The sequence below is a fragment of the Cephus cinctus genome, unplaced genomic scaffold, assembly GCF_000341935.2.
Source record: "Cephus cinctus unplaced genomic scaffold, Ccin1 Ccin1_scaffold0671, whole genome shotgun sequence".
Taxonomy (NCBI): Eukaryota; Metazoa; Arthropoda; class Insecta; order Hymenoptera; family Cephidae; genus Cephus; species Cephus cinctus.
In genome coordinates this window covers 1-14,638 of record NW_014333298.1, presented here as the reverse complement: position 1 = coordinate 14,638, position 14,638 = coordinate 1, and the positions used below count along the sequence as shown (strand labels likewise).

General features: G+C 39.1%; 1 protein-coding gene across 1 annotated transcript; it reads left to right on the top strand.

The window, feature by feature from the left end:
- The first annotated feature begins 1,019 nt into the window (after positions 1 to 1,019).
- On the top strand, positions 1,020 to 4,345 carry LOC112494618 (nuclear pore complex protein Nup154-like). Its single transcript, XM_025086872.1, has 2 exons — positions 1,020 to 1,164; positions 4,077 to 4,345. Exons 1-2 carry the CDS (start codon positions 1,043 to 1,045, stop codon positions 4,201 to 4,203), a joined length of 249 nt encoding a protein of 82 aa, XP_024942640.1. The 5' UTR covers positions 1,020 to 1,042; the 3' UTR covers positions 4,204 to 4,345.
- Positions 4,346 to 14,638: the final 10,293 nt, after the last annotated feature.

The window sequence follows — 14,638 nt, the reverse complement described above, 5'->3', positions numbered from 1 at the left end:
GGGTGGGGGGCAAGGGGCTGTCTCAAAACGTCGCGCGAGAGGACCGCCGGCTCTGCGAGCGAACCTTCCCGACTTAGCACGGACACGAACCGTCGAAGCTTCCAGAATGTTCTAGAAGGTTCTAGAATGTTCTAGAAGGTTCTCGATCGTGCGTAATTCCCGGAATCGAGCGCAAAATTCCCGGAAAGTGACGCAAAATTCCCGGAATCAAGCGAAAATTCTTGGAATCGAGGGGTCTTGGTGACGTCACTTCCGGAAATCGTAGAGCTCACGACGGCAACTTAGCACGGACACCCACCTTCGAAGGCTCTGGAGTGTCGGTATATGTCGGTTACAGGTCTCCTGGTCCAGAACCCCTCAACTTATACTACTGTTATTATTTCGCATCGAGTGTAATATTGCGTATTACATTTTGAGTTATTATATTTCGAGTCTTATTATCTTCTGGTTTCTTTTCTTTTCTGTTTTCCTTTTGTATCAGCATTTATTTTATTAATTATATTCTATTGCTTTCTACCACGTGTTCCTTTTCTTTTTGCGTACCCTCCCTTATTGCTATAGATGTTCTTGCGTTGACCCTGGGTTAATATAACTCAGAATACATCACAAGCAACAGAAAACGATGTACCATTTTTTTTAAATGTGTAACGTGCTGTATCTTGAAATCAAATGAATATATAAAAAAAAATCATTTGGATGAAAAATCGACCCCTTTGAAACCATACAACTTTTGCCTAAAACTTTTTCCCGCATCTTCAATAGTAACGGAATTAATGGAGGTGCGCATTTTCGTTGAGACAGCCTGTATATTGAAAAGATCACTAAAATTTCGAGGGACTAAAACGTGAATATAATACCTATTTTTCGTTCATCGTATAACGCTATACGCGGAGCAACGGCGTAGTGACGTATGCGCAAGTCGCCTGAAAGCTGGAATAATATTTGATTGCTATGCTGAATCGAAAGATTATTCCCATAGTATTCTCTCCGTTTATTTTCCTTCTTGAAATATCAAATAATTTTTCCCCATTTTACTTTCAGGATGATCGGGGGGAATAATCGTGCTTGGTTAAATGAGGGTAATGAATTTCATTTAATTGAATCAACGGCGAATCTTGTGAAATACTTCATTTCAAATTCTACTACATTGCCCAGCTTCTCCAGGTAAGATATACATCTTTTTTTTATTACTAATTTAAGGCTACTAAAGAGAGTTTCTAATCACAAAAATCGTGAATAGCAACAATCCTAATGAAAATGTTTACCGGTGTAAAATTTATATAAAAATTGGGGGGTTGGATGTATCATTCAGTTTTGGTTCAATCATTGCCAAAGTAGTAGCAAAGTGATTGTTAATAATTCGGAATGTGTCCTCAAGTTATTGAAGAGAACAACTCATTGGAAAAAACGTGCGAACGAGTGTTACATGAACGTTCTGTTCGATACATTTGTTTTAGACGATGTTATTCAGTCTTTTTATAAATAATTTGTTATTACGTCCGAGTACATTGTCTAATAAAGTCACGTTCTTTGTATTATTTCGAATAGACGCAATATTCTATTTACTCATCGAATACTGTTTCAATACAACTTAACCTAAAGGAAAAAAAATACTTGTCTACACTGTACAATTTTTGTGACTGGAAACTACATCACTATTCGTATGCACAACGCGCACGGAAGCGGCCTGCATCTAGTTGACCGCACCTTTTTTATCTTTTGTCACGTGGTCAGTACTGCTGTTAGGCCTTAGCTAGTGAAACTGCTAGGGCGTAGATATATCTAATTGTGGGCTACCATTTAACGCTAGGCGTATCTGTTTTCTGTGAAAGTGGGGGATGTAATGCCGACGAATGAGACCGACGTGTAGGTATACAGACTGATTATTTATTACAGGTAAGATAAATTGACTTACAATGACTGATACGGTTGAAAGAGTTGATATTGCACTTCACTGAGTTCTTTCTGTGGCAAACCGTCGTCTGTTGTCACACTCGCGATAGATTTAATAGAACGTTCACTGCGATGACTTCCCTGGCCCTCGGGTGGGAAGGCTTAGTCACAAGGATCCGAAGACACGTAAAATACTACCAGCGGACGAACAAGCAAGACTCGATGATTTAGACGGTGACTCCTAGAGGAGTTCCGTCTGTTGCCAGGATTCACGAAAGACTGCCTATTGGTTCCGAATACTGTAGGTGCATTAGCTTCAATTTTGGGGATAATGCACCGCAATATTGATGATCTTGCAGAAAGGGTCTTGCTTCATTCCTCGCGCTGGCATGTAGTATGAGCGCGTGGCCTGCTACTCAGCGTTCCAGGAATTACATGAGTCAATCGAAAAGTTCGATGTGCCGAAAAGAATTTACCGATTGCATTTACTTGAGTAGATCCGCTTTGGGATATAACACTGCTTTGCCGTTTTCGCCGATTATACTTTATACTACAATTTGATGAATTTGTTCATTAATCAAAGATCAAAGGTGGTCAGTATTCGCGTAACTACGTCGTAGGTGTAACAAAATAAAAAAAACTGAAATTTTGTAACTTAACTTTACGAGATAACCCATTATAAAAAAAAAAAACATTTTGATATCGTTTGTTTTTATTCGATAATATCATCAGAGGAAGGACTACTGTTTACTTAGACGGACGAGCGTTTTAATGTGAACAATGTTCATAAATGCAATGAATAAAACTTACAAGGGGAGGGCGCGACGTTCGTCACACGGATTTTAAAGTCTTTTTGGGGTAGGAGAGTACTTGATAGTGATAAACGATAGGTCAATCGGCAGGACCCAACGCGTAGCCGTTTTCGAAAAAAATCGGTTTGAAAAATGCAGCACTATTCATATATCTGGAACGTTGCTAACGTGCCCGACTACCACGCGACCGGCCAGGGTTTTATTCCCGACCACACATACATTTTTTTTATGAATTCATTTTTTTTGCTACCCGACAGCCCATGTTTATCTATCAACAATTTTGTCAATTTACGTACGAAATGAGTGGATTGGAACACTATTATTTTTCATTATCAAACACTGATTTATTACAAAATGTTACAAAGATTCACAGGGCATTTTGGTTTACAATTATTGTTTATTAGTCCCTATCACTGTTGTTTTCTGAACAGCCGTTGCATCTATTCGGATGGTAGTTATAATAAAAGCATGAAAAACATAAATTGTTTTCACACCACGCACATTTTATGGATGCAACGTCGTCGCACTTACAATGTTTTTTCGAAAGCGACAGAGGAAAGCATATTTCGTTTACATTTAAAAATATAACTCTTTCTTTAATCAATTTGGCGGCAAAAATCTATTTATGGTCGAGAATTGAACCCTGGCCGCTGGGGTGGTAGTTGCCAGCGCTGCCACCGAGCTACGCCGTCTTCTCAAAAACATTAGCAACGGTGCAGGTATATGAAGTGCTGCGTTTTTCAAACCGGTTTTTTTTCGAAAGCGGCTACGCGTTGGGGCCTGCCGATTGGCCTATCGTTTGTCACTACCAAATACTCTCCTACCCCAAAAGGACTTCAAAATCCGTGTGACCAACGTCGCGCCCTTCCCTTGTTAGATGAATAATTACTTGGTAGCTAAATGCGGTTAAGACTGAATGACTGACGAGGGATAATGTGGACGTGGTCAACTGGTTGAACACTGCTGTTTTCATTGGTAATTTTCATCTTAACATTATATTTTCAAAATAAAATTGCATTTAAAAAAAACGGATAAATACTAATGACATATTAAAGGCGTTAAAAATTGAAGATTTAAGTTCTTAAAATTTCCATAACAAACGTGCAGGGTCCTTTCACTTTTATACAATCTTTTTTGGTGTAAGTTGTATCATTTATACCTCACTTATATAATTCTAAAATATCACCTTGGACATCGAAATCTCAATACTTGTTAATTATCAAAAGATACTTTCTTATTGAAGCTAATATCTTACAAATAAAAAAAAAGCGGAGATTTCGAGTTATTACTGGAATATGTTACTTTATATTTTAGAAAATCAATATAAACTTTATTGTATTTCCTATAATTGTTCTGAATTGTGTTTTTTAGGCTGAAGATTGTAACAAAATGCCAAGACGTTATTTCCAAATGCTTGACCATGCTCTTCAGTAAACCTAATGGACGTGATTTAATTGATCAACTACGACCTGTGCAGAGTATGTTAAGTCGATTATAAGTTTCGAAATAGTAAATCGTCGATTGACGAATATTATAAAACAATAGTAATAACGAGTAGTATACAATTAATATCATTGATGTAATTATTGTTTTCTTATATACTATTTCTTTCTAATAAACGTGCTTGATTTCATTTGTAATATACATTGTTACATGTCGAGTACCAAGGTCCTGCATCCAACATGCCGGTACGGACGACGTTGGTCGTTTCTTGCCTTACGGAAAAAACCCCAAGAAAAAACTGTAACTTCCGAAATTCTTTAGTCGCCACCGATAACCGACCAATGAGAGCCGTCCGCGCTTCCGCCTAGTGCCAAGGTTACCACTGTTTGTTAGAATTCAATCAATTCTTTTTGGAAATCCATGTTTGTTCTAATTAGTTTTTCTATTCTCATAATTCGGGACAAATAACTTTTTCCTATTCGCGTGAACCCTCATTAGTTAACGATGTAACCCTTTGCTCTCCGCTTATATTTCATAAACTATGGGGTCCGCTTTTCATAATACTCAGTATATAAGAGTTTAACCGACCTCGAAATGGTTAAAAAATACAAATATTCTGTTTCCAAGAAATTCATGTTAGTTAAAGGTCCGTCATATTGGGCCCGTCATCTTTAATTTCGAATTTTTAACTACAGAATCGAAATCAGTACTATCGAAAATCTTTATAACACGAGTATCATAGATATTAAATGACATTTGCTTTTTCCAACTATATCACAGTCGGATATATTTCATCCACCATCTTCGATCACAGAATTTTTTAATTTTAAGGTTAGATTCGGATTCAGCTACCTCAAACACCCCTAAAACACTAGCTTTCCCTTGATTCGTTCTTTCAGCAACTCTACGTCCTCCAAATTTTAAGGGGCGTGCGTGGCACCAGCGTCATATTATAAAATGATTGCCCTAGTACATGGAAAAAAAATTTGTCACTGCAACAACAACTTCGACGTTCGTTACTACAACCCCCAGTAAACATACGAACAGCATTTATGTGCAATGAAGATTACTGCTACAATGTCTTAAAATTTATTAATTGATTTTGGTATTAGGTATTACGTAGTATGGTTAAATTTATGCAAATGTAAGAGTGAAATTCATCTTCCTGTTAAAAGACATTGACATATGATGATTGTTATTACAACAGCGGAAGTAGTCATTATTTTTACACGTTCTTTCAAAAAGTTCTGTAAATATTATAGTTATCATTATTTTAATTAAAATATATCAAACATGCAACCAAGATAATAGAATTACTTATAAAAAATTATTCTATGCTTACAAATGGATTGGTGTAACAATTTATATTTGGTCGAGGAAAGTTCTGTTTATTTTTCTATTGACTTGAGACGACTTCAACAGACAAAATTTTCCTGCAGACCTAATATTATGTTTGACGTCGTTACTAAAGGATAGGGAGAAAACCACTTTAAATAACTCCTTGAACCTTAAAAAATTTAATTAAAAGCTTAACCCATTCACTGTCAGGTTGAAAAGAACATTTCGTGGTAAAAATGTGTTGGAAAAAAAAGTTTTCAAACCTGTATAAAGATTTCACTATAAAGGTTTTTGGGAATCTTAAATCTGAATTTGATATCAGATTTTCAAAATTCAAAATGGCGTATCTAATATGGCGAATCAAATGTTACGTCCGCACCATAATGAAGACTAAGTCACCTAGTCTGGTGGCTTTAACTAACCGTAATATACTATAACTTTGCCCTGTTTTGAGTCAATGCTTGCGCACTTTACTCGGGATTAAGGTATGCCTCTAATTACCGTGGGAAGAATGAATAAGATTGGATATAGGATAAAATTGATTCTATATATTGCGACGGTAACTTCTCGTCAACAAAACGTAACTCAACAAAATCGGAATTCGGAAGCGTAGGTAGTCTGGGCAAAATCGAAATGTTGGACGCCAGGTATCCACAAAGGAATACCATGAGCTCTAAGCTCGTTATCGATATTCTAAGAGTCGCGAAAGATAATCACTTCAGGGTAACTGATTGCCACCAGGCAAACTAAACCTAAAATTGCCAGCAGGCGAACTAAAGCTAAGGGCTCCACGACCAAACGTACCAGATAGAGGGGCCACACGGCCAAGCTAAACGGATAGAGGCACCATGGCCAAGAAAAGACACAAAACGTAACTAAACCTAAAGGCTACCCGGAATTCGAAAGAATTGTACTAAATCAAACCACTCTACGTCCCACGGTACGCCGCTGCAGAGGCTAGCTCGTTGAAAGCATCGCAGCGTTCAAGAAGTAAGGAGGGAGGGAATTAAGCCAAGGACTTAGGGGGAAAGCGATAAGAAACACTATAATAAAATAATTCAAAGTAATTAGTTAACGCAGCGGTGCTGTATTAAGCAAGCAAAAATCCAGAGAATCGATCAGCTCAACGAAAAAATGTACAAAAGCAATAATTCAAGCATTAGTGAAGGTGAGAGCGGAAACCAAGCATATGTTTACCAAAGTCTTAAAATTAATTCACAATAATCGGTATCCAAAATAAAGAAGCTATAGAATGCAAACGAAGTTATAATAGCCTAATTTAACATCGATATCTATAGACGGGTCCGATTTATCGGAAAATCGCAACAACGCAATACGTTAGACGTTAGCGTCCACGCGATAAAACGCGGGCTCGATACTTCTTAAGAACAATATTAACGGCAGATAATACGTTCGGAATAATCTGATTAATCGAAATAAATTAACAAAATGGAAATAAACTAATAAAGTCGTTTTGGATATAAACTAACAAAATTGAAATACTGTTGTGCCGTAACGTCTCGCAGACGAAGGAGTCCGGTCGAGAGATTAGAGCTAAGATATTTTTGAGATCGTTGCCGGTAATAACAAATAATGTAATAGTAATGTAACGGTAATTTATTTATTTATTTATTCCAGAGTTACATATAAACATTTGCAGTTCGATACAGAGTAGATATTATTTTACACAATAACACACTATACCGTCGCAAATCCTGCAGAGGAAATCGAAATTCCCTGTTCGCAGGTCCGGTTTAACAGAAACTACAGAGTAGATATTATTTTACACAATAACACACTATACCGTCGCAAATCCTGCAGAGGAAATCGAAATTCCCTGTTCGCAGGTCCGGTTTAACAAAAACAAAATATAACAAAACGCTGGTTAGTTATGCTGTGATTTTCACAGCAATCACCTCCAGCCATACTCATCATTCCGTACAATTCATTCATTCTGAAGGTAGCATGTCTCCGAGTCGGACTTCCATACTCAGATCTTGCTCTCCTTCACACATTCATACACTCATATAAAAAAACTTTGGTTAGGTTACGAAAGTCTTTATTTACTCTCTTCGTTCCAACTCTAATTAACCTCATTTGTGTGTTGTGATTAAAATAGTGATATATAATCTTCTTTAACTTTACCCGTCCCTGATAGAAATCATTCTACTCCCCGACCAGGACCAGCTAGCAGCAGACCACTAAATGTCGAATAACGGCATTTCATGGTCCGCTACCTGTCAGTCCCGGCCAGGAAACAGAATAACCTCTACCAGGGGTATTTTTGTCTGTTTAAGCTAAATAAACTAAAAATAAGTTAGAGATTCTATATTTTTGTCTAGTTACTATTAACGTGACGCTGTTACACGTTATTGCACGCTAAATAAGATTACATTGCACAAGTTATAAGATTCTATATTTTTGTACATTATTATATTTTAGTCTTATCTACATAATCTTTCTTATGATCTATTCTTTGTGTTGAAGCACTTCGGTTTAACAATTTCTGACTAACATAGCTCTTGCCGTAGTGAGTCTTTCTGTTGACGCATTTTTACTTCTTGCATATGCTATTCTTGCGTAGGAGTTGAGCCTAGCCGGGCACGTTAGTCCGACGGCACAAGTAACTCTGTAATGTGGAAACATCTTCTTGTGCTGGATAGCTGAGTCACATTTACATGTTGAAGTAAAAACAATTTCATCAATAACTACTATATCATTATAAGGTGACTGCTTTTTAAGTGAATACATTGAGTTTGTGAATATTTGTTTACCTCTTATTCCTCTATCAAAATAAAAAATCGCTTTGTTCGAACCTAGGTAGTTGATGTCTCCGTATGTCATCCTATGACAAGCCGAATTGTTAATATGTTGTCCAGGTGCAGCCATTGCCTCCTTTATTCTTGTCTTTTTGTTATTTTCTTCCGCCATTTCATCAATCTTGTCGAAAACCGTTTCTATAGGTTTATATCTTTCTAAATTCGGATCTATTGTAACTTCTAAATCATTAGTTGTTCCTTTAATAAATTTTATATATTTGATATTTGCTTTCCCATTTCCTGTTTTTTGCATCCATGTGTTTAATATTTCATTCGTTACATTGTCTAGACTTTTAATGATTTTAGAGTATGAGTTTATCATTTTATTGTAGTTATATTTGGAGATACGACGATGTTGTCGATTATTGTATAATTTACATTTGCCCTTAGCACAAATGTATGTTCTAATGTCCAATGTTATACTATTATTCAATGCTGAGTCTTCTCTTGATTCGTACTTACTATTACTGATTTCTTTTTCCATGAGTGGTTATATTTTTCTCTTTCAGAAATCCTGTAGTTTAGAGTATATTACACCTTGGTGAGTAGCTAAGTCTTGGTTACAAATTGATTTAAGCCACAAGTTAATAAGCTGGCAATCTATTTTCATTGTTGTTTTTGTTTTATTCATTGATTCTAAGCCAATCTTCTATTTTTTTTATATTTGTTCTTTTTTGTATGTCTAGGACTTTGAGTTCATTTGGTAATTTATTGAATATACTAATTGCTTTATTATAGCTAATTTTATTACTAACAGTTTTATTATACTTTGGTGTAGTAATTTTATTACTAACAGTTTTATTATGCTTTGGTGGTATTATTATTTTATGTCGAGTTTTACTCGCCGCGAGATGATTTTATTTCAGTTCCGTCGTCGTCGTCGTCGTCGTCGTCGTCTTCGCACGTCCATCGCATTTTTTACACGACAGATGGCGCTGACTGTTTTTAACAAAAATTTAGAACAATTAATACTACAATATATTGTATCGCACTAGATCAGTTGAGTGATTGCCTTAAGATATCGAATGAGAACTTCACAAATATTAAATCTATAATACTCTTTTAGTTCAAGTATATTTACCCTTCATTCAAGTAAATATTATTAATTATTAGAAACTAATCACATGTAAGTTTTGACAAAAATTTTCATACAAAATTCAAACATTAATTTTATTTTTATCTATTAAACATTCAACCACAGATTTCATAAGAACAAATTAAATGAAGAATATATATTTTAAAGAAAAAATTACTTTGATTTTTGATTTGAACTAAATATGTAACTGATTGTAAGCGTGCAAATGAGGAGGAAATCTTCTTTCCTCATGGTAATCTTTTGGTTATGATTATCACGGTAGAAAGCTTACGAAATTCCTAAATGACTCAACTTCTTTCTAAATGAATTTCATTCTACACTTAAGAATATACTTTCCTTTCAAATTTATATATATTTTTGTGTTCCTAAGAAAAATCAATTTATAAATTACATTTATATGGCTTTTAACATTTTCGACAACGCAATATATTTATCTGATTAGTGACATTGCAATGTATTTTGTGACGTACTGGTCCTCGTAAAAAGGGCCCAGGGTCTCGCAAATGCAGCTATCGCAATACTAGGGGAGAGGGGGAAGGGATCGAAGAAAGGGGGCACTGTGTAGAATGAGAAAAGAAATATAATTAATAAAATAATGTACAGTAACCAAAAACTAACAAAACAACGAAAAGAAAGAAAAGAACAGAAAAGAAAAGAAAAGATAATCACGCTTGCACTCACGCGGGAGCACGCAGTGTCGGAGGGCTTTAACTGGGATTGGTGGTAAGGGGGGTCGGGGAATGGAGGGGAACAATATCTGGGCGCCAGCTACTTATTCGGCGTAGCACCGACGAGTGACCCCGAGAGGCCCTCGTTTGTTTACTCGACGGGATATGGCACGGCTAGCGGAGGGAGGGGTTAGGGGGTCTCAGGGAAGAAGGTTCTCGATCGCAAAATGGCTTCTTACAAAATTACCTCGGTTTAAACGCAAAAAGGGAAAAGGGAAGGGAGAGGGCACGGGGGTTTTCCCAAAAAGGGCGCAAAATACAAAGGGGACGCACGCAATATACCACGGGCCTCAAGTAGGTGGGCGGAAGGCCCGTCGCAAGTACAATAATAGCTAGAAGGATGTCGGACCACGTGGGTCGACTCGCGGTGTCCTGAAGGGACTTACAAAAATCTAATAAGCAGGTACTAAGGGGGTGATAGGGGAGGGATGGCTAATAGGGAAGACTCAATCACTCAAAAGTACTCACTCAAGCAATCCACGCGCTCGATATAATCCAAAAAAAATGGTATCCACTTGCACTCTCGCACTATCTCTCGCACTTCGCAATTTACAAAATCTGCATACGCTCTCTACACTATCCTGGCTCGAAGTGGCTAAATTTCCGGTCGTCCGGGTCCTCGTGGCCTTCAGGGCCTCGCTGATTGGTGGTGGCTGCTCCGCTGAGAGGGCTACGCGCTTCGGCATTGGTTGGCAGTTCCGGCATGGCAGGGCATTGGTCCTTTTCGAATTTGCCGTGTTGCCGGGCCTTCCAGGGCCTCGTGTCGAAAAAAAATAATACGCGCAATGAAGAATATTTATAAAAAGGAAAAGAGAAGAAATGAAAGTTTATGTAAATATAATTTGGAATTACATAATAAAGTACAATCTTTTAGATGAATGAACAAATAATATGTTTAGCGTAATCAAAATGTAATTTTCAAATATTTATAGTCTTTGAACATGTTACTTTCTTGACTATTCATTTGATTTAGTGTAATATGCATGTAAAATTATATGTTACAACATGTAACATAATTTTGAATTAATAAATTAATACATGTTTGAGTTATAGTGTAATATAATTTCCAACAAATAATTTTGCAACATTATATTCATGTTTCAATAAATTACTTGCTTCACTTCAATATAAAAACTGTTATTCGTATAATATTTCTACAAACAATAACTAGGCAAAGATATTTAATATGTCATTCATCTGGTAATATGTATGATACTTTACAACTGAAATTTATAATTAAAACACTATACACAATTGCCAATACCATTAAGTGCAACAAAGAGACTTGAATTTAGCAGATAGTAACAGTATCATATTTGTTATAAAAGATATATTCTAATATTTATTATGTTCTTGTTGAAATAGAAAACAAAAATTTAGAACAATTAATACTACAATATATTGTATCGCACTAGATCAGTTGAGTGATTGCCTTAAGATATCGAATGAGAACTTCACAAATATTAAATCTATAATACTCTTTTAGTTCAAGTATATTTACCCTTCATTCAAGTAAATATTATTAATTATTAGAAACTAATCACATGTAAGTTTTGACAAAAATTTTCATACAAAATTCAAACATTAATTTTATTTTTATCTATTAAACATTCAACCACAGATTTCATAAGAACAAATTAAATGAAGAATATATATTTTAAAGAAAAAATTACTTTGATTTTTGATTTGAACTAAATATGTAACTGATTGTAAGCGTGCAAATGAGGAGGAAATCTTCTTTCCTCATGGTAATCTTTTGGTTATGATTATCACGGTAGAAAGCTTACGAAATTCCTAAATGACTCAACTTCTTTCTAAATGAATTTCATTCTACACTTAAGAATATACTTTCCTTTCAAATTTATATATATTTTTGTGTTCCTAAGAAAAATCAATTTATAAATTACATTTATATGGCTTTTAACATTTTCGACAACGCAATATATTTATCTGATTAGTGACATTGCAATGTATTTTGTGACGTACTGGTCCTCGTAAAAAGGGCCCAGGGTCTCGCAAATGCAGCTATCGCAATACTAGGGGAGAGGGGGTAGGGGATCGAAGAACGGGGACACGGTGTAGAATAAGAAAAGAAGTATAATTAATAAAATAATGTACAGTGATGAATGTAAAACTAGAAACTAACAAAACGGAAAAGAAAAGAAAAGAAAATATGTTCACGCGTGCACTTGGGAGCACGCGGTGTCGGAGGGCTTTAAATGGGATTGTTGGGAAGGGGGGTCGGGGAATGGAGGGGAACAATATCTGGGCGCCAGCTACTTATTCGGCGTAGCACCGACGAGTGACCCCGAGAGGCCCTCGTTTGTTTACTCGACGGGATATGGCACGGCTAGCGGAGGGAGGGGTTAGGGGGTCTCAGGGAAGAAGGTTCTCGATCGCAAAATGGCTTCTTACAAAATTACCTCGGTTTAAACGCAAAAAGGGAAAAGGGAAGGGAGAGGGCACGGGGGTTTTCCCAAAAAGGGCGCAAAATACAAAGGGGACGCACGCAATATACCACGGGCCTCGAGTAGGTGGGCGGAAGGCCCGTCGCAAATACAATAATAGCTAGAAGGATGTCGGACCACGTGGGTCGACTCGCGGTGTCCTGAAGGGACTTACAAAAATCTAATAAGCAGGTACTAAGGGGGTGATAGGGGAGGGATGGCTAATAGGGAAGACTCAATCACTCAAAAGTACTCACTCAAGCAATCCACGCGCTCGATATAATCCAAAAAAAATGGTATCCACTTGCACTCTCGCACTATCTCTCGCACTTCGCAATTTACAAAATCTGCATACGCTCTCTACACTATCCTGGCTCGAAGTGGCTAAATTTCCGGTCGTCCGGGTCCTCGTGGCCTTCAGGGCCTCGCTGATTGGTGGTGGCTGCTCCGCTGAGAGGGCTACGCGCTTCGGCATTGGTTGGCAGTTCCGGCATGGCAGGGCATTGGTCCTTTTCGAATCCGCCGTGTTGCCGGGCCTTCCAGGGCCTCGTGTCGGCGGTGCGGCGCTGGCTCTGCCGGCACGCGTGTGGGCTGCGCGCGCCGGCCAAGATGGCGGCCTCCAGGCCTGTCAAGTCCTCCCGGGCACGTCCGCGGTCTCGGAGGGAGAGGGCTCCGCCGCTGTCAGACGGGATGTTTTCTTGCCCGTGTGACGGGACTGCACCGGGGATGCATATTGGTGGCGATGGTGGTGGCTTTGCGTCCATCCCACGGGCGACTCAGGATGCTGTTCCTCCTGCCCATGCCATCCCTGCCTTCCGCTGCCTCGGCCACGTAGCCGCTCTCGCGGTCCATTCAGGGATGCTGTTCCCTCGTGGCAGGTCCACGTTGATGTCCTCGATGCTGGTGTTGTTGGTAGGTCCTCGGAGATGGTCCTCGGAGATGGTCCTCGAGTCAGTGCCCTACGGGGGATGGTGACAGGGAGGGAGGGGTGGAGGGAAGGGGTCTTAATGCTAACTACAATGAACCTAAAAGAAACTAAATAAACGCAATTACTTATACTTAACGGTGAAACGCAATACTCGAGGCCTATGGGACCTCGAGCCAGGAAGCGGAGGGGAGCCTGCAGTAACATTTTTGTTACAAACTCCCCCCCGCTTAGACGAAAGTACCATTCTAAGGGTACTTGAGCGGTCATTCATACGGGAGGAGGGGAGGAGGGGAGAAAGGCACTGACAGGGGTGAAGGGGTCTACTAGGGTACAGGTAGGGGTAGGGTAGGGTGAAATAGGTACTCCTTTTTTTTTTTTTTTTTGTAATATTTTAATCCGAAGGGAAGAAAAGAAACCAATACTAACAAAAATAAACTCTACAATCTTTTTAAGAAAAAAAAATAAACTGAAAGGGCCTTTTCATGGCTTTATATCAAAAAAAAAAATAATGAAAGGAGGTAAGAAAAAAAAACTAAACAGGCCACTGGTGGCTTAGGTGCTTTCTTCCTTCAGTGGGGGGAGAGAACCGGGGGCGTAGCGGGGTCATCAGCGGTGGGCTCTGCTCCATGCCCTAGTCCTTGCGCCACCGGTGTGGACAGTGGGCCGCCGCGTGGTTTGGCCCTCCGCACGTCCAACACCGGAACTGGACAGCCGGCTTCTGGGGTTTCGGTGTCCTCGGGTGTAGTGGTTGGGGTCCTCGTGACGGGGGGGTTCTCGGGGGGGGAAGTCCGGATGGACAGGAGGGGTAGCGGTGGAGGAGGGGGGGAGCAGGGAGGGAGTACCCTCTCTGACATCAGGGCCCTCGGGATTGGAGCTCGGGGGGGAAGCAGGGGAGTCCTGGCGGACTGCATGGCGGCGATCTCGGGGGCTCGTCGCGGCCGCTTCTTTATTATTCCCCTTAGCGGGGTGTTGTCCTCGTCCGGGCCCGTCGGGGGTGGCGGCTTACTGGTGTCGGCTGTCGGCTGTTCAGCCGGCTCGGGTAGATACCCTATTTGGGCCCATCGGGCCTCCCTGGTCGCGGGTGGGGCGCTGCCTCCTCGCTTTGGTCCAGGCATTCTGAAAGGGTGGAGGGTC